Source organism: Salmo trutta, chromosome 2, assembly GCF_901001165.1.
Source record: "Salmo trutta chromosome 2, fSalTru1.1, whole genome shotgun sequence".
Classification (NCBI taxonomy): Eukaryota; Metazoa; Chordata; class Actinopteri; order Salmoniformes; family Salmonidae; genus Salmo; species Salmo trutta.
This window is the reverse complement of record NC_042958.1, coordinates 55,171,674-55,192,571: the sequence shown is the minus strand read 5'-3', so window position 1 is coordinate 55,192,571 and position 20,898 is coordinate 55,171,674. Positions and strand designations below refer to the sequence as shown.

Sequence of the window (20,898 nt, the reverse complement as noted above, 5' to 3'; positions counted from 1 at the left end):
ACTCATAAAGATATCCCACAGATGGGGGGGAGGGGGGTCTGCCTGAATGTGTGAGAGAGACAAACACACTGTTGGAAAGTGCCAGGACTCAGGCCAATGTCCTCAGATACATTGGCCTCGGATGTCACTGGATCCTAGCCACTGTGTGTACTGGTGATGAAGAAGGTGTTCTACACAAATAATTCCCCTTGTAATATTGAGTGCTGCCAATTTAACCTGTAACTAACATTTCTAAGCAAATGTGTTAGTTTGACATCTTTATTGCTTATGTATCTGAAAGACTCTGAAGAAAACATGTCCTGTATCAATATGGGAAAGTCCTCACTATGTTTTTTTCTGCCTCTCCTAACTTATGGTGATTTCTGTCGGCCTCAAACTATGACCCGCGAGTGGGAAGCAAGTGGGAAGAATTTAGCAAAGTGTTTGTCAGTAGTCTCGCAATTTCCAGCGCCTCTCTCATTATCGCAGTTTGTCTGTCAAATGTTTACAGAATATTCATTAACGGCAAGCGCCCTAATGATAACAAGGCCCAAATGAAGATACAGTATCAATTGTCGAGATAAGAATGGCTGTGCTACTATTTTGGTTGAAACCAGGCTACTGTTTACTCTAGAACATGGGAGTGGACCCCAGCTCTAACATAGAAGAATCTCAATTTCAACAGATTGTCACCCAAAGTCCATGTTAAATACATAGTGGGAACTGGGAAGGTAAAGCGTGTTGATTGGGAAGGATTTGCTCTGAAGATGCAATGCTCAAGGCGTTTCTTCTTCCAGATGTGTCTGACTTTGCTGGTATCCACGGGGTCCTGTAGATGCAAGTCATTGAACGATGTCCTCCAAAGTGAAGATCCAGAGGGCTTCGCTGAGACTTCCAATCAGGACCTGGTTGAAGAGGAGGAAATGGACTCCAGGTTACAGAGCTTTCTGGGAAACATGAAGGAAGGGTTTCTGAGAAAACTCAACTTATCAGATGTCCCACAAGAGCACAGCAAGATATACCCACCGCCATTCATGATTGAACTGTACGACAAGTATGCCTCCGACAAGTACGCTATGCCTCGTTCTGATGTAATTCGCAGCTTCGCCGTTCAAGGTATGTACATAGGCAAGTCAAACAGGAATATTTGGGGCAAGACTTATGTCACATGTTTTTTATCAGTTATCACAACATTTACATACATACAGTGGCTTCAGAAAGTATTCAGAAGTACTCACACCCCTTGACTTTTTGGACAATTAGTTGTTACAAAGTGGGATTACAATGGATTTAATTGAAATTTTTGATCAAAGATCTACATAAAATACTCTGTAATGTTAACATGGAAGAAAAATTCAAACATTTATGAAATATTTAGGAAAACTAAAACACTCATATATCTTGATTAGGTAAGTATTCATCCCCCTGAGACAATACATGTTAGAAACACCTTTGGCAGCGATTACAGCTGTGAGTCTTTTTGAGTAAGTCTCTAAGAGCTTTGCACACCTGGATTGTACAATATTTGCCCATTATTCTTTTTTAAATTCTTCGATCTCTGTCAAATTGGTTGTTGATCATTGTCAGAAAGCCATTTTCAAGTCTTGCCATAGATTTTCAAGCTGATTTAAGTCAAAACTGTAACTAAGTCACTCAGGACAATTCTATGTCGTCTTGGTAAGCAACTCCAGAGTAGATTTGGCCTTGTGTTTTAGGTTATTGTCCTGCTGAAAGATACATTTGTCTCCCGGTGTCTGTTGGAAAGAAGATTGAACCAGGTTTTCCTCTAGGGCTTTGCCTGTGCTTAGCTGTATTCCGTATCTTTTTATCCCCAAAAACTCCCTTAGTCCTTGCCGATAACAAGCATGCCCATAACATGATGCAGCCACCACCATGCTTGAAAATACGAAGAGTGGTACTCAGTAATGCGTTGTGTTGGATATGTCCTAAACATAACACTTTGTATTCAGACCAAAACATTTATTTCTCTGCCACATTTTTTACAGTATTACTTACATGCCTTGTTGCAAACAGGATTCATGTTTTGTAATATTTTGTTCTGTACAGGCTTCCTTCTTTTCACTCATTTAGATTAGTATTGTGGAGTAACTACAATGTTGTTGAGCCATCCTCAGTTTTGTCATACAGTATCACAACCATTAAACTCTGTAACTGTTTTAAAATCATCATTGGCTCATGGTGAAAGCCCTGAGCAGTTTCCTTCCTCTCTGGCAACTGAATTAGGATGGATACTTGTATATCTGTAGTGACTACCATAACAAAGGCTTGCCATAACAACGGGGTTTAATGCTTATTGACTGAAGACATTTCAGCTTATCATATATAAATTTTTTCTAACCATTTTTTTTTCTACAAACAAAAATCCACTTTGACATTATGGGCTATTGTGTATAGATCAGTGACATACATCTCCATTTAAACAATACACAATTCAGGCTGTAACACAACAAAATGTGGAAAAAGTCAAGAGGTGTGAATACTTCTTAAGGCATTATGTTAGTACTGTATGCTTATTAAGCAAGCCTGTGTGCCTCTAAGGCTATTGATTCAAATAAGTGACATCAAATATGAAACTGCGTATGCTTGTTGCCTACTTTCTCAGATGTTAGTCACTCTGCAAAAAATGGAACCAAGTCAAAACACAGACTGCTGTTCAATGTAACTGTCCCAAATCACGAAGAGGTCACCATGGCGGAACTCAGGCTATTCACCCTGCTGGATAATAGGGCGACCTCAGCCTCAACCTCCACCAATCAGATCGGGGCTTCCATAAAGGTCTATGAAGTGGAGTATAAAGGAAACAATGTCACAGCCCACTTTGTGAATGGGAAAGAGGTCGTTGGGGCCCATCACTCTTGGGAAGCTTTCGATGTGACCACCGCCATCCAGAGTTGGGTCAAATCAGGCCGTGGGGCCAGTGCATTTGAGGTGGTGGTCGACAGGTGGGACTGTGGGCCTTTCAAAGGCGGAAGTTTTGACGTGAGCGTGGGTGCGGGGGATAACCAGTCAGCTGCTTTGATTGTCTTCTCTGATGACCTGGGGAGCAGGAAGAGAGAGGCCAAGAAGGAGCTGAGGGAGGAGATAGTCCATGAGGAAGAGACGGTCTTCTCAGGGAGCGACTGGCAAGGGCCCGACTTCAATGAGATCCTTGTGGACCTACACCCCAGGCGGAAGAGGCAGGGGGACACCAGCTACTGCCGACGGACCTCCATGCGCGTCAAATTCAAAGATATCGGCTGGGACCAGTGGATCGTAGCGCCCCCTGAGTATGACGCCTTTGAGTGTAGAGGGGTGTGTTACTACCCCCTGACTGAGGACATGACCCCTTCCAAACACGCCCTCATCCAAACCCTGGTCAATCTCAAGAACCCCAAAAAAGCCAACATGGCATGTTGCGTTCCCACAAAACTGGCCCCAATCCCGGTCATGTACCAGGAGAATGGTGTCATCACCTTGCGACAGATGTATGAGGAGATGAAGGTGGCAGAGTGTGGATGTAGGTAGTAAGAGGTAACATCCATGGTGGTCCCCTTTACTGTAAATCTGTACATTCCTGTTGTAAGATGCTTTTGAGTTATTTTATTTAGTATAAGCTCAGAAAATATATTAATAAAACCTGTAATTCAGTTTTTATTAACTATTTATCATTATTGTAATGGTTTTAGAAAACAAAAGAGATGATAAATTGGATCTATTATGAAGTCAGTGTTCATCAATTGTTTGATATTTATAACAAAATGATCATAATCGAAAAGAGTAAATTTTGAACGTATTTTTTATAAGAGGGCATATCTGTAGTATACGCAAGAGGCGTCACTACAGTACCTGGTTCGAATCCAGGCTGTATCACATCCGGCCGTGATTGTGAGTCCCACAGGGCGTGCATCGTCCGGGTTTGGCCGGGATAGGCCGTCATTGTAAATAAGAATTTGTTCTTAACTGACTTGCCTAGTTAAATAAAGGTTAAATAAAAATGATGATTATGACTTCTAAATTATTAATTTGAATTAAACATGTAGTGTTCTCATTAGTTTCATATTAGAGGCAGAAACTGCTCTATAGCATAACAGTGTATTTCTCCGCTAAATATGTTCTACTGTATAAATTTATATTAATTTAGAATTTCTAAAGTTCAACTTTTGGGGATGAATTTCTTCTTTGAATAATGTGTAAAGAGCGCCCTCTAATGGTGGTGGACAATAAACTGTATTTTTATGTGTATATATATATATATATATATATATGTCTTACTCCTTCATTCATTCCTTACATTTTCTTTTGACTGTTTTTGTAATTATTCAACTAAAATATTGCACACATATCTAAATATTAAGTACATGTTGATCCCGACATACTTCAGTTGTGAACATTAGTCAATGCACAATAGTCAATACACATCAATGTATTCTAATAAGAGGTGATGGTTCCCGTCCCAATGAAGCAAATATTTGTCAGGGGATGAGGAAGCCTAGATGTAGACACTTACATCACCGCTTCACAGTAAAAACAAATATAGCCCAGTCTTAATATACACTATATATACAAAAGTATGTGGAACCCTGTCAAATTAGTGGATTCGGCTATTTCAGCCACACCTGTTGCTGACAGGTGTATAAAATCGAGCACGCAGCCACGCAATCTCCATAGACAAACATTGGCAGTAGAATGGCCTTACTGAAGAGCTCAGTGACTTTCAACGTGGCACCGTCATAGGATACCACCTTTCCAACAAATCAGTTAGTCAATTTCTGCCCTGCTCGAGCTGCCCTGGTCTGCCCTGCTGTTATAGTGAAGTCAAAACATCTAGGAGCAACAACGGCTCAGCCGCGAGGTGGTAGGCCACACAAGCTCACAGAACGGGACTGCTGAGTGCTGAAGTGCGTAGCGTGTATAAATCATCTGTCCTCGGGTTGCAACACTCACTACCGAGTTCCAAACTGTCTCTGGAAGCAGCGTCAGCACAAGAACTGTTCGTCGGGAGCTTCATGAAATGGGTTTCAATGGCCGAGCAGCCACACACAAGATCACCATGCACAATGCCAAGCGTTGGCTGGAGTGGTGTAAAGATCGCCACCATTGGACTCTGGAGCAGTGGAAATGCCTTCTATGGAATGATAAATCACGCTTCACCATCTGGCTCGATGGATGGACGAATCTGGTTTTGGCGGATGGGGCTGTTTTTCATGGTTCGGGCTAGGCCCCTTAGTTCCAGTGTAGGGAAATCTTTACGCTCCAGAAGGTCCTTGCTTTCTGGATCCTTGGGACGTCCCTACCCCATTAAAATGGTTAGGGTTAAGGTTAGGCTTAGGTAATGGTTATGGGTAAGGTTAGGGTTAGGGTAGGGATTAAGGTTAGGGTTTAGGATAGGGACGTCCCAAGGATCACGGATAACACTAACCCTCCCAAATGACACAGTGAACAATGTACCAGAGTCTTAAAATGAGATTCCAGGTCCTGATTGGTCATGAGGAATCGCCAGACGGGTTTATGTAAGAATGGGTATTAGAAGTTAAGGCAAGATTAACGGTACACACCGTGCTGCAGCATTAGACGATATGTAGTTGCGTAATTCTGTGATGTAAAAATTCCCAGTGATAAATTTCAGTGTTGAACTCACTCAACCCTAAATTATATTCACCGTTGATAAATTAACACAGGGGAAATGCCATTCAAATCAATGAGTGAAAATCTGGACACAAACATGCAATGTAAATAGTGAATATATAAGTAGTTTCAAACAAATGGTAATTCATGTTCATTTTTATAATCATTGCTGTTGAATCTTCAGTTTCCATCGTGCATTCTGTGTTTAAGGCAGCGTATCAGGAATACACACGTGAACACAAACGGTGTAATCGTGTCATCCACTCCGTGCCCCAGACATGACCTCACAAAGCATGGCCATATTCTCCACCTGGCCAAACCACAATGCTTTCATAAGTGATTGTGACTTTCACATGGGGTTTTCATACTAATCCGTTAGTCTTTCACTTCTTTAATCTGACCTAATCTCTTGTCATATCTCATCCCCTTTTTCAAGAAAATGAGTATGACATGGTAGTGCATATCATAGAAATTCCAAAAAAGAATATGGAATGCAAAGGTTTTGTATTTGATGCCTAAAACGAAATACTGTACATCCACACAGAAGCATTCACAGTAATAAAACAAATGAAATAAAGCAAGCGGAAAAGGGAAACTCCAATAATCCTGTGGCATCCCCAAATATGTATATTATAATACCTTTGATGTAACATCTCCAATTAAACATTTTTATCTGTTACTGTCTGGCGGATGCACCGCAGATAATACGATTAAAGGTTTATTGGGAACAAAAGCCTCTTACGTCATTGTTGCTGTCCAAAACCTGGTGGTTAAAACATTCTCTCTTAACAACGGACTGCCCCTCTGAATGAATGGACAAAAAAGCAGGATAACACAGATAAAATATAACATTCTCCACAGTAATGGCAGGAGGTCGGTTCTCACCAGCACTGCTGGTGCTTCTTTACCATGTTCTCTTTGGCAGCTCTTCGTTCCAGCCTGCTCTGGTGCTGGACATGGCAAAAATTCTACTCAACAACTACTGCTTCCCTGAGAATCTGGTCGGCATGCAGGAGGCCATTCAGCAAGCCATCAACAGTGGAGAAATCCTCAAAATATATGACCGCAAGACCTTGGCATCTGTGCTGACGGTTGGCGTGCAGGGTGCACTCAATGACCCTCGACTAACTGTGTCCTTCGAGCCAAACTTTGTCCCAGTCATGCCGCCCGCCCTCCCTTCTCTCCCCACTGAGCAGCTCATCCGTCTGGTCAGGAACTCTGTGAAGCTGGAGGTCCTGAAGAACAACGTGGGTTACCTGAGGATCGACCAGATCATAGGGGAGGAGACGGCCACCAAGCTTGGCCCGCTGCTCCGGGACAACGTCTGGAACAAGGTCGCCAACACCTCCTCGTTAATCTTTGACCTGCGCTACAGCACAGCTGGGGAGCTGTCCGGAGTCCCGTTCATCATCTCCTACTTCTCCGACCCAGAACCTCTCATTCACATTGACACTGTGTTCGATCGACCCTCCAACACCACTAAGGAGCTGTGGACTATGTCATCTATCATGGGAGAGCGGTACGGAAAGCAAAAGGACCTCATCGTATTAACCAGTAAGCGTACTATGGGTGCGGCTGAGGCAGTTGCCTACACTCTGAAGCATTTGAAGAGGGCGAACATTGTTGGAGAGAGGTCAGCCGGGGGGTCAGTGAAAGTGGAGAAGATAAGAATAGGAGATTCTGGATTCTACATCACAATTCCAGTGGCCAGGTCAGTGAACCCAATAACAGGCCAAAGCTGGGAAGTGAGTGGAGTATCTCCCTCTGTAAATATCAATGCCAAGGAGGCTGTTGCTAACGCCCAAAATCTACTGGCGGTCAGGAGTGCCATTCCAAGGGCCATCCAGAGTGTCTCTGACATCATCAGGCAGTACTACTCATTCACAGACAGAGTACCGGCTTTCCTTCAACATCTGGAATCCACTGATTTCTTCTCTGTCATTTCAGAGGAGGACCTGGCGAATAAACTCAACAACGAACTGCAGTCTGTGTCAGAGGACCCTCGTCTGATGATCAAACTGACCCAAGATCACCCGGTTATCATTGAGGAAGACATTGAACCTGAGAACATACCAGGTGATCCAGCATTTCTCAGGAAGCTGGTGGATACAGTCTTCAAAGTACGCATCCTAACTGGAAACACTGGTTATCTCCGCTTCGACAAGTTTGGAGACGTGTCAGTGATGGCCAAATTAGGAGAGCAGATTGCCCAAAAAATCTGGGAGGCCCTCAAAGACACAGAGAACCTCATCATCGACCTGCGATACAACACAGGCGGGTCCTCAGCTTCCATGGGCATCCTGCTCTCTTTCCTCCAAGACCCGTCACAACAGTTCCACTTCTTCACCATATACGACAGGATCCAGAACACCACCACTGAGTTTAACACACTTTCCGGCCTCCTAGGCCCACCCTACGGGTCTAAACGTGGAGTGTACATCCTGACTAGTCACTATACCGCCAGTGCAGGGGAGGAATTTGCTTATCTGATGCAGTCGCTGCACCGTGGCACCCTCATCGGGGAAATCACATCTGGGACCCTGATGCACTCCAAGTCATTCCAGGTGGAAGACACAGACATTGTCATCACCGTCCCCTTCATAAACTTCATAGACAACAACGGGGAGTGCTGGCTAGGTGGAGGCGTGGTCCCCGATGCCATAGTGCTTGCTGAGGAGGCCGTGGACCACGCCCATGAGATAATAGAATTTCACAAGGAGGTTCTGTCACTGGTGGAGGGGACAGGGGAGCTCTTGGAAGTACACTATGCCATCCCTGAGGTCGCCAACAAGCTCAGTAGAGTGCTACTCACCAAATGGGCCGAGGGCTCATATCGATCGGTGGTCGACTATGAGTCTCTGGCATTCCAGTTAACAGCTGACCTCCAGGAGACGTCAGGCGACCACCGACTGCACATATTCTACTGCGACATCGAACCCGAGTCTCTGCATGACATGCCAAAAATCCCGACAGCTCAGGAGGTGGGTTACATCATTGACACGCTGTTCAAGATCGAGGTGATGCCCGGGAACGTGGGCTATCTGAGGTTCGATATGATGGCAGACATAGAAGTGATGAGAGCCATTGGCCCTCAGTTGATCAAACTGGTGTGGAGCAAGCTGGTGAACACAGACACAATGATCATCGACATGAGATACAACACAGGTGGTTACTCCACAGCCATACCGCTTCTCTGTACCTACTTCTTTGATGCTGAGCCCCTGAGGCACCTTTACACCGTCTTTGACCGCTCTACAACCACCATGACCGAGGTCATGACCCTGCCTCAGATCCAGGGTCAGAGGTACGGCTCCACCAAGGATATCTACATCCTCACTAGTCAAATGACAGGGTCAGCTGCTGAGGTGTTCACGCGGGCCATGAAGGACCTGAACAGGGCGAAGGTGATTGGAGAGCCGACCATCGGAGGGTCCCTGTCCAGCGGCACTTACCAGATCGGGAATAGTATCCTGTATGCTTCCATACCTAACCAGGTGGTCCTGAGTGCTGTTACTGGGAAGGTGTGGAGTGTCTCTGGGGTCGAGCCACACGTTGCTGCCCAGGCAAATGATGCTCTGAGTGTTGCACAGAGAATCATTGCATCCAGGCTTTTAAAGCAAGATAAAGGGAAATAGTGATCATGTTTTAATTTCTCTTTCCTTTAAATGTTAACTTTGTTTGTCCTGTATTTGGAATTATGTTATTTTTCCTGTGTAATTTCTAACAGAAATGTTATTTATTATCATAATTTTTCTGTAACCTGACATAATATATCTGTGGTATTATATATCCACCCCAAGGAAAGCTATTTTGGTTCTCTTATTCGAAATCTTAAAACAGTAGATTGCACATTATTATTTACGCACCTTATGAAAGCGTTCTTTTTGCACCTGAAAATATACAGATCAATAACTGTCGCAGCACTGGGATGAAATGAGTTGCCTTCGATGAATTTGACCAACCCCTCTGTGCATCATTTTATTTGAAAAATTGGATTAGATTTAGAAGTAAATCCTCTTGTTTATATTTTATGAATATCTAAATGTATTTTTAATCTCTTTGATGTAACTCTTTGAGCTACATTTTATGTTGGCCTAAATATGGGTGAGGAGACAGGGTTGACATTTCATTTCATTGTACTATCATGTACTTTATTTGATTATCGCAAATACTTTATACTTCTATATTAATCTGCATTTGTTATTTGTCCTTTTCTTCATTTGTTAAGTCATGCAATGTAGAAGAGTCTTTAGCCAGTCAGTAGAGGGAGCATTCCCCATACAAACCTGTAGTGAACTACTGTACTCAGTTCTCCAACTGTGTAATAGCATCAATGATAACCACATGAACACATTATGAATAGTGTAATATCAGTTAACCTAGATTCACGTAATTGGTCAAATGCTTGATTAAGCTCTGGGCTCACACATGTTAGGAGAAAAGACTATAGAACAAGGATCGGAACCGGAACGAAGAGCATCCCTTTTTATCATGACAGATCTACGGTACCATTTATGTTTACGTAGTCTGTCCACAAGAAATGATGAATAGTGTCATGCCCCGATGGAACACATATACTGTAGTTTAGAAGAGAAAACACAAATGTTCTATTTTACGCTGGTATAGTAGGTTGAATATAACTGTAGAGCAAATGTTATTGGTTCCTGGTAAGTTTCATTTGATTTTTAATCAACATTAAACCGTTAAATAAACTTGTGAGTTATTGATTACCTGAGATGAACTGTTCAGAGCTCAATGTCATATTTACAGACCATAATATTGGGTCAGCCAATGGGAAATTAAGAAAGGGGAGGGGGTGGACGACTTGACTATTTTATGTTGTAAGTTTTAAGTATAAATTCTAAGTATAAGTTCTATGTTCTAAGTATGTTCTATGTCCTAAGTATAAATTCTATGTTCTAAGTATAAATTCTATATTCTAAGGATAATGCTGTGTGAGATTAGAATCCTAAATATGGTATAAGGACAGTCACAGGTAATATTACACTTAAAATCAACTTACTGACCAACAGAAGGCCTAATTATAAGGTACAAAACATGTATATATATATTTATTTATCTAGTTAACATTGATCTTCAATCAGTGAGATTCTTTCTTCAAATGAAAAATATTCATAAATGTATACAGTAATGTGAATATTTCTACCAAGTATAATCACAGCCGATATTTGTGTCTAGTCAAACCTTACCTCACATGCATAGCAACAAATATATATTTAACATCTACATCTTGGGTAACATGTTGCACCTACATTGTTAGCTTGTTATTGTCTTACCAAAGTACTCGGGATAATACGATTAAAGGTTTATTGTGAGGAAAATCCTTGTGTGTGTTAACAGAAACTTTCAGGAGAAACAGTCTCATTTGACCAAGGACCTCTTTGCAGACGTACGTTCCACCGCAGAGCAGCTACTACTGTGGTTTACTACAATCTAGAAACCCGACAAGATGGCAAAGTCTCTCCTCTTGTTGGCATCGGTGCTGGTCTTCGGCAATGTTGCCATCCACAGCGCTTTTGCACCCGACCTGATTGTAGACATGGCTAAAATTCTCCTGGACAACTACTGCTCTCCGGAGAAGCTGACTGGCATGCAGGAGGCCATCGACGCTGCAAGCAGCAACACAGAGATCCTCAGCATCCCCGACCCCGACACTCTCGCCTCTGTGCTGACCGGCGGGGTCCAGAGTACCATCAACGACCCCCGACTGGTCATCTCCAATGAGCCCAACTACGTCCCTGCGGTGGCCCCTGCCCTGCCACCCCTGCCACCGGACCAGCTTATCGGCGTGCTCCAGAGCTCCATTAAGCTGGAGGTCTTAGAGGGCAACATCGGCTACCTGAGGATCGACCACATCATCGGGGAGGAGTTGGCCGACAAGATCGGCACCCTCCTCCTGGAGCTGGTCTGGAAAAAGATTCTGCCCACGTCCGCTCTGATCTTTGACCTCCGCTACACAGGCAGCGGGGATCTGTCGGGCATCCCATACATTGTGTCTTATTTCACCGACGCCGAGCCTCTGATTCACATCGACAGTGTGTACGACCGTCCCTCCGACACCACCACCGAGATGTGGTCCATGCCCAAACTGCTGGGCGAGAGGTACGGAACCAAGAAATCCCTCGTCATCCTGACTAGTGCAAACACCAAGGGAATTGCAGAGGACGTCGCCTACTGTCTGAAGAACCTCAAGAGAGCCACAATCGTTGGGGAGAAAACCGCTGGCGGTTCCGTGAAAATTGACAAGATCAAGATTGGGGACACAGACTTCTATGTCACAGTGCCCTCGGCTAAGTCCATCAACCCCATCACAGGGAAGTCTTGGGAGGTCACCGGCGTGACGCCTGATGTTGAGGTCGATGCTGAAGATGCCGTGGCCGTTGCCATTAAGATCATTAACCTCCGTGCCGAGATCCCTGCCATTCTCGAGGCAACTGGCGCTCTGGTGGCCGACAACTACGCCTTTGAGAATGTCGGAGCGGACGTTGCAGAGAAGCTGGCAGCAGCGAGCAGTGACTACAACTTGATCTCTTCAAAGGTGGCTCTGGAGACTAAACTCTCCGCTGACCTCATGACACTGTCTGGAGACAAGTGCCTGAAGACCACACACAACATCCCACCCCTGCCACCAATGGTAAGACACTTTTGATGTTGTATTGTATTTCTAGCCTATGTAATACATTTATCTACAGAGAATACTTTTGTGAATCAGAGAGCAACTTGTTTTTTATTAATATTTGCCTGAAAAGAAATTATGTTGAATTTCAGTATTAATTAAGGGGACAATTTTGAGACATTTATGTTGATTTCAGAACCCATCTCCAGAGATGTTCATTGAGCTCATCAAGGTCTCCTTCCACACGGATCTGTTTGAGAACAACATTGGCTACCTGCGCTTTGACATGTTTGGTAACTTCGAGGAGGTTCAGGCCATTGCCCAGATCATCGTGGAGCATGTGTGGAACAAAGTTGTTAACACTGACGCTCTGATTGTTGATCTCAGGTACAGATGTAGGATCTTAATTTGTTCACACCGTTGCAGAAGAACTTTCCTGCAATGCAGGACATGTAAAACTAGTAGTGTATATGAGGTTTAAAAAGGCTTCTGAAGTTTGTAATTTCCAATTTGACATTTCACACTTGATTTTCCCTTATGAAAAATGTATCAACCCCTACAAAAATGTTCATTAATTATAATCCCCATAATAATTCACATTTACTGTTGCTGCATGATTATTTTTCTGCTGTGGCAAACTGGCTCAAATTAAGATCCTACATCTGAAGAACTTCTCTTTATAGTGAAAATCAAAGCTCAAATTACGAGCATAGCAACTAGAGAAACATATTTATGTTCACCAAGATGAACAGAGTTACATAGTGGCTTACCATTTAGTTGGGTTAAATGGGGACAGTTGCACCATAGGGAAAGGTTTTATTTACAACATGTTCATCTTTTATATTGAATGAGTTTGTATAATTGATTTTGCAGGAACAACGTTGGCGGGGCCACTACTGCCATTCCGGGCTTCTGCTCCTACTTCTTTGATGCAGACAAGCAGGTTTTGCTGGACAAACTGTACGACAGACCGTCTGGCACCACTAAGGAGCTGTGGACTCTACCTGAGCTCACAGGTTTAAAAAAAATCCCAAGTTTCATAATGTGCACTGTATAATGAGTTTATCGATTTGGATTAAGCAGAACACAACTGTGCGCTGTCAGCAGATGAAAATGACTCTCATCTTCTCTCTCAGGTGTGAGGTATGGCTCCAAGAAGAGCCTGATCATCTTGACCAGCAGAGCCACGGCCGGCGCCGCCGAGGAGTTTGTCTACATCATGAAGAAGCATGGTCGGGCCATGATCGTGGGCGAGACAACCAACGGTGCCTCACACCCCCCTGAGACCTTCCGCGTGGGCGACAGTGATGTGTTCCTGAGTATCCCCACCACCCATTCAGACACAGCCCAGGGCCCCGCTTGGGAGGGGGCCGGGGTCACCCCTCACATCCCCGTGCCCGCCGATGCAGCCCTGGACACCGCCAAGGGCATCCTCAACAAGCACTTCACCGGTGCAAAGAAGTGAAGTCTCTGACCGAGGATGTTGGCAGCCAAAGGCGTTTAGGATCTTATGTTCTCAGAGGAGAGGAGAGCAGTGCGTAGGGTACCGTTACATGTAATTGACCAAATTTAGGCAACCAGCCTCTGCACCTAAGCCTTCTTTCTGTAGCCTGTTCTCGTTTTGCAAGAAAATGTGAGAGGTTCTGAACCAGATTGTGGTTTGTTTTTACTTATAGTTTTTACTTCTGAAAACTACTGTGATTGCAGAATGATTTAAGAAAGTGTGAGTGATTTTAAATGTTATACTGAAATGTGACTCTTAAAGGAGTGGTTCAGAAACTATGTTTGTGTTTGAGTTACTGATCCACTAGCCTTTGTGGCAATGATTTGTCAAAGCAGCTTCGATCTTTGGCTGTCAAAAAGAATGTGAATTGTAAATTGTGCGAGAACAGGAAAGCTGAAACTAGTTTAAAAAGCAGCATTGGATCAAACGCTGAAATATTTTTAATGACATATTTGCTTTTCCTACGATATTCTTATATAATTTCAAGTAACATTGTTAGGACCTTTACAAACAAATTGTCCTGTCTGTTGGGGAAGCACTCTTAAATTTGATGCAGGGTCTTTTTGCTGTGTATGGGAAGTAGTGTTGTGTCCATACACAGTGACTTGCCATGTGAGGACATTTGGGTTGTATCAATTCCAATGGTGGGACACAATAAAGGCAATGGAAACACAATAATAAATCTGTGTATTGTTTTATAACAGAGGTTAGGAGTTGATCGAGAAAACCAAGCAGCTTTTTATTTTATATAACACCAAACACATTAGAATTACTACAATTCCTACCAGATTTTCTCCCGATGGCAATTAAACACACCAACAAAATGGAATCAATCCCAGCCATTGTTACACGACTTTCCATTACAGCCTCTTGTAATAATCCAAACCAACAAATTAGTGAGATTATGCCAGAGATAAACTGTATTCAGCTCTAAGCAGCAAAAGCATTTTATTAAAACTACTCATTCAGATGAAACCTGAGAACAATTATCCGTCTGTCAATTCAAGTAATACTTACCTATTCTAGTTGCTTTCTGCAGTTTCAACTTGGTCTGTAATACACAAACACAGTTTATTAGTATTCTGTTAGAGGATATATTAATCAGCCAATATAATTCAATTTACTCCCTTTGTCCCTTTTCAATCTACACCATTCTATTCAACCACTGGGATGCAAATCCATTCCACCCAGGAGATGGCAGTGCAGCTGTAACATCTCAGAGGCACATACAGATACTGATCAGTGAGAGAGAGAGAGAGAGAACAGACCAGCTTTTGGCAAGCACATTTTCAAAACACAAGGATTTAACAGGATACGGTATGCAGGGAATACCACCGTACATAAACACGTGCAGAGCCAAGGGACAGTGGACAAGAGAGACAACCCAACACTACATAAAGAGAGACCTAAGACAACAAAACAGCCAGGCAGCAACACATGACAACACAGCATGGTAGCAACACAACATGACAACATGGTAGCAACACAACATGGTAGCAGCACAAAACATGGTACAAACATTATAGGGCACAGACAAACAGTACAAAGGGCAAGAAGGTAGAGACAACAATACATCACGCAAAGCAGCCTCAACTGTCAGCAAGAGTGTCCATGATTGAGTCTTTGAATGAAGAGATGAATGAAGCTAATGAATGAAGCTAATCACAGACCACATACAGTAGCTAAAGTTTAGCTGTGTATGTGTGTGTGTGTTTGTGTGTGTGTGTGTGTGTGTGTGTGTGTGTGTGTGTGTGTGTGTGTGTACAGTATGTGTGTGTGTGTGTTCTGTGTTTCATGTACTGTGTGCACTGTACTGTATGTTTCCATTGTGTGAAAAGGTAAGCTTGTCATACGCCTAAATAGAGTAATGGGAAAAATGATTAATGTAGAAATACATGTTAAGACAGACATCCAGTTTTCCTGTAGTCATCACTTTCATTTGATAATTCTTGCTTTACTTGTCTCTGGAGGCGTAATTTTGCTTTACAGCTGACTCTTGTGGTACCTGCAGCAGCTTGCTGGCTATGGATTAAATACTATAGACATCACTACAGCTTCTGCCTGCTTGGCTCTTCGACATTCAGCCTCTGAGAGAGGATGAGAATGTGCCAATCAACATGTGTTCATTACAGTCCCAGTAATTGCATGTCATTATAAATGTGTAGGCTAATTACATAGTCACATCATTCCACAGTGCTAATTAACTGGAAGGGCCAGCCCAGTAAACAAGGGATAAGGTAGGTTACAAGTCAGTGGTAACCTACAGGAGGTGAGATTTTATCTTGAATAAATCTATTAACTTTGTTTGTCTAGAGAAGTATAAAGAAACAATAAATATAGCTGCAAGCAGCAATGAACGGGGTTCACAGGATGACAGAAAGGACACAAGATCAGTTGGATAACAAAGCAAGCACACTATCATGTAGGAACTATCTTCCTTTATGTGCAATCAGTGAAAGCATTACCATGTTTATCTCTTAAAGGGATATTTGGGGATTTCTTGATTAGACAATAGGCCTTACCTGTCATCCTTGCGTGAGCCCACCAAGGTGGGAAAACATAACAGCCCAAGAATATTATTTTCTTATTTTCGTGACATGCTTATTAGTTCAATAGCTATTGATGAGAGAAAACCGCATATACAATATAAAACTAGCTTAACCATGGTGCCGAACGGAACCATAGCCTATACCTACAGGTTCTCTAAAAAGTTGGGTAAACAATACTTTCCTGGGGATTTTTTTTTTAACATTTTGACCAGCTGAAGGACAAACAGCACAGACAACCGGTAGAGTTTAAAGCTGTAATATGTAACCAGTTGGGCGACATGACCAAATTCACATAGAAATGTGAGTTGTAGATCTGTCATTCTCAATGAAAGCATGTCTAAGAAGTGGTAGATCTCTTCTATGTGCAGTATTTCTGTGCTTCCCATTCTTACGTTTCGTTTTAGCATCTCCACACTATACTTGCTTGTTTTGTCACATAAACTGAAATTAGGCGAACTATTCACATTTTTGCAAACAGGACATGACGACGCGCTTTCTGCATAGTGCACCTTTAAATGTAATTTTATTACACATTCTGGCTTGTAAAGAACAGTTATAGGATTGTTCAGCCATTAGTTTCAGGCTGTATATACAAATTCATTGTGTATTACAGTCTGATTAATCAGACTAGTCTTATGCTGGGATGAGCTGTGAAAAGGGTAGTTATATGCACAGTAACGGTGAGTATGTAAAATCACTGGGGAAGCCAAGCCAGAAAGAAAAGCCATATTACAACCTGCAGTATGTACAGTGCCTTGCGAAAGTATTCGGCCCCCTTGAACTTTTCGACCTTTTGCCACATTTCAGGCTTCAAACATAAAGATATAAAACTGTAATTTTTTGTGAAGAATCAACAACAAGTGGGACACAATCATGAAGTGGAACGAAATGTATTGGATATTTCAAACTTTTTTAACAAATAAAAAAATGAAAAATTGGGCATGCAAAATTATTCAGCCCCTTTACTTTCAGTGCAGCAAACTCTCTCCAGAAGTTCAGTGAGGATCTCTGAATGATCCAATGTTGACCTAAATGACTAATGATGATAAATAGAATCCACCTGTGTGTAATCAAGTCTCCGTATAAATGCACCTGCTCTGTGATAGTCTCAGAGGTCCGTTTAAAGCGCAGAGAGCATCATGAAGAACAAGGAACACACCAGGCAGGTCCGAGATACTGTTGTGGAGAAGTTTAAAGCCGGATTTGGATACAAAAAGATTTCCCAAGCTTTAAACATCCCAAGGAGCACTGTGCAAGCGATAATATTGAAATGGAAGGATTATCAGACCACTGCAAATCTACGAAGACCCGGACGTCCCTCTAAACTTTCAGCTCATACAAGGAGAAGACTGATCAGAGATGCAGCCAAGAGGCCCATGATCACTCTGGATGAACTGCAGAGATCTACAGCTGAGGTGGGAGACTCTGTCCATAGGACAACAATCAGTCGTATACTGCACAAATCTGGCCTTTATGGAAGAGTGGCAAGAAGAAAGCCATTTCTTAAAGATATCCATAAAAAGTGTCGTTTAAAGTTTGCCACTAGCCACCTGGGAGACACACCAAACATGTGGAAGAAGGTGCTCTGGTCAGATGAAACCAAAATCGAACTTTTTGGCAACAATGCAAAACGTTATGTTTGGCGTAAAAGCAACACAGCTCATCACCCTGGACACACCATCCCCACTGTCAAACATGGTGGTGGCAGCATCATGGTTTGGGCCTGCTTTTCTTCAGCAGTGGCAGGGAAGATGGTTAAAATTGATGGGAAGATGGATGGAGCCAAATACAGGACCATTCTGGAAGAAAACCTGATGGAGTCTGCAAAAGACCTGAGACTGGGACGGAGATTTGTCTTCCAACAAGACAATGATCCAAAACATAAAGCAAAATCTACAATGGAATGGTTCACAAATAAACATATCCAGGTGTTAGAATGGCCAAGTCAAAGTCCAGACCTGAATACAATCGAGAATCTGTGGAAAGAACGGAAAACTGCTGTTCACAAACGCTCTCCATCCAACCTCACTGAGCTCGAGCTGTTTTGCAAGGAGGAATGGGCAAAAATTTCAGTCTCTCGATGTGCAAAACTGATAGAGACATACCCCAGGCGACTTACAGCTGTAATCGCAGCAAAAGGTGGCGCTACAAAGTATTAACTTAAGGGGGCTGAATAATTTTGCACGGACAATTTTTCCGTTTTTCATTTGTTAAAAAAGTTTGAAATATCCAATAAATTTCGTTCCACTTCATAATTGTGTCCCACTTGTTGTTGATTCTTCACAAAAAATTACAGTTTTATATCTTTATGTTTGAAGCCTGAAATGTGGCAAAAGGTTGAAAAGTTCAAGGGGGCCGTATACTTTCGCAAGGCACTGTATTGTGATAATTGCATTGTTTGCTCTATAACCTGTTAGTTTATATACCTTGCGACCATGATATATAGGCATAAGGACGAGACAATAAGAAGACACAGTGGCAGAATAAATTCAACCACGTATTTGTTTCATCACAAAACTGGAGAGCAACCTCTGTCAGGTGAAGTCCACAAAGCATATTGCATGTAACAAACAGCTACATGACCTACAGCATGGTCAACGAAGTTGGTACTCGGACTACTAAACTATTGATTTAGAACCACAGAGAGTTACCGCAAGTCGCAAAGAAAACAGGAGCTGCCTCCACTATTCCAGCACCATTTCAATTTCAACATTTTAACATCAAATCCCCTATGCGTAGTATAATACAAAGACAACTAAAAGATGCCAAAAACAATTTAAAAAACGCAAGATCAATATGATGTGGCTGTTCATGGTTGTGATTTATTTCCGCTTGTGTGTGTTTGTGCGTTCGTGCAAGTAGATGTTGACTCACCCTACTTGAAGAGAAACGCCAATGCCATCCTCCTCTCTTTCATGTTGATGAAATGGTCTGTGATGCCGTCATACAGTACACACTTACATTTTTGTTGTCCTAGGCTACCTGGCTAAAATGCTTGCTCGCCAGCCTAAATTCCATTCTTGGGCAACATTAGCAAGTTAACATTAGCCTTCTACATCTAGCTACATATTGAACGTCCATCCTCTCAGGCCAGGGGCACAATGTGTGAATTTATGGTTGGATCAGAATTGCTGTTATAATCATTGGCCAGTACAGAGAATTAAGTAAAACCACGAGTCCATCTTCATCCATGGCTAATTTAGGAAATGGCCAATTTTAGCTAGCTAGCCACCAAAGGACAACAACACAACGAGATGCAACAATTGAAGTTGTTTCTGTCAATGACATATTGCTCTCGATGTGATGTGATTGGAGTGAAGCCAAATCCAAACTAGCTTCCCATTACACTTTTTTTGGTGCTCCAGGACCATTCACAGTTCAGCTCACTCAGTTCAGCTCAACATTGATTGGCTATTATTTTATCCTTATGACTCATACCATGGTACTCAATAGAGCCCAACAGTGGATGTGTCATAATACCATAACACCTAGCAGTCAAACAGGGATTTTTTATTTAACTAGGTAAGTCGGTTAAGAACAAATTCTTATTTACAATGACGGCCTACCCCGGCCAAACCCGGACAACGCTGGGCCAATAGTACGCCGCCATATGGGACTCCCAATCACGGCCGGGTGTGATACAGCCTGGATTCGAACCAGGGACTGTAGTGACGCCTCTTGCACTGAGATGCAGTCCCTTAGACTGCTGCGCCACTCTGGAGCCCATGATGGTTCCTAATACATTTTCCACCATTCATTTATTTTTATAGGGAATTTTCAAAACACCTAAAACTGTGTTTCGTGTATGCTTATTGTGGCGTTACATTTCGATAATCATGTAAATCTCTCTCGGACAAGTTGACTTTAATCAATATATTCGGCTCTATTTACTCTCTGATTCTAAAATGCTAAATAGCATCAAAGTAGGCATCATGCAAGACTACAAATCCCTGCAAGCTCCTGCACGTCATCTCTAGCTGAGACCTTTGCTAATAGGGATTGTCAATTGAAAACTTGCACACAACAGTTCACAGAATTATCAATTGAAAGAAATGTTGCCAATTTATTCATTATTAAATGTAGCTAACATTAGATAATTAATCCAGAGATTCTTACCTTTGCCTCGATTTGGAATTTTCGCCCAGATCATCATGGCATTTGTAGTTCTTTATGATAGCCACATTAACAGCTAATTAGCATTTCATGGGGGGGTAAATACAGGCAAATATATTGATAAAAGTCACATTGTCCTATAGAGATTTAAACGGTTATCAAAATGTCAAGCCAGGGTAAGCCTACAAGAAACTCAGCCCTTATTTTAAGTGTTTCTAAAATCCCCTATGGGAAAAATGGTGGGAAAACGATTGGAACCATTTCCTTGTTTGACCGCTAGGTTTTCTGGGTATAATGACTCATACTGTGGTACTCTATTAGCCTACAATAACATTCTGGACAGATGGGATTTTGGTGTTAAGATGTCAGTGGATGCTGCAGCTCATCATTTCTTTGTCGTTTTATAGGCAGGCATATGTTTCTCCAAAGTTAGCTTCTTAAGAGGGAGTTGCAAGACGGAATCTCGACCTTTTTTCATTTTTTTTCTCTAG

The 20,898-nt window shown here is 42.4% G+C and overlaps 3 protein-coding genes across 3 annotated transcripts; all 3 read left to right on the top strand.

Annotated features, from left to right (window-relative positions):
- Positions 1–550: 550 nt before the first annotated feature.
- On the top strand, positions 551–3,738 carry LOC115157670 (growth/differentiation factor 2). The gene is made up of 2 exons (XM_029706114.1): positions 551–1,095; positions 2,603–3,738. Exons 1-2 carry the CDS (start codon positions 747–749, stop codon positions 3,502–3,504), a joined length of 1,251 nt encoding a protein of 416 aa, XP_029561974.1. The 5' UTR covers positions 551–746; the 3' UTR covers positions 3,505–3,738.
- Positions 3,739–5,071: 1,333 nt separating this feature from the next.
- On the top strand, positions 5,072–10,339 carry irbpl (interphotoreceptor retinoid-binding protein like). The gene has a single exon (XM_029706126.1). The coding sequence runs from the start codon at positions 6,468–6,470 to the stop codon at positions 9,237–9,239; it is 2,772 nt and encodes a 923-aa protein (XP_029561986.1). The 5' UTR covers positions 5,072–6,467; the 3' UTR covers positions 9,240–10,339.
- Positions 10,340–10,427: 88 nt separating this feature from the next.
- LOC115157657 (retinol-binding protein 3) lies at positions 10,428–14,427 on the top strand. Its single transcript, XM_029706094.1, has 4 exons — positions 10,428–12,259; positions 12,438–12,628; positions 13,115–13,257; positions 13,378–14,427. Exons 1-4 carry the CDS (start codon positions 11,075–11,077, stop codon positions 13,704–13,706), a joined length of 1,848 nt encoding a protein of 615 aa, XP_029561954.1. The 5' UTR covers positions 10,428–11,074; the 3' UTR covers positions 13,707–14,427.
- Positions 14,428–20,898: the final 6,471 nt, after the last annotated feature.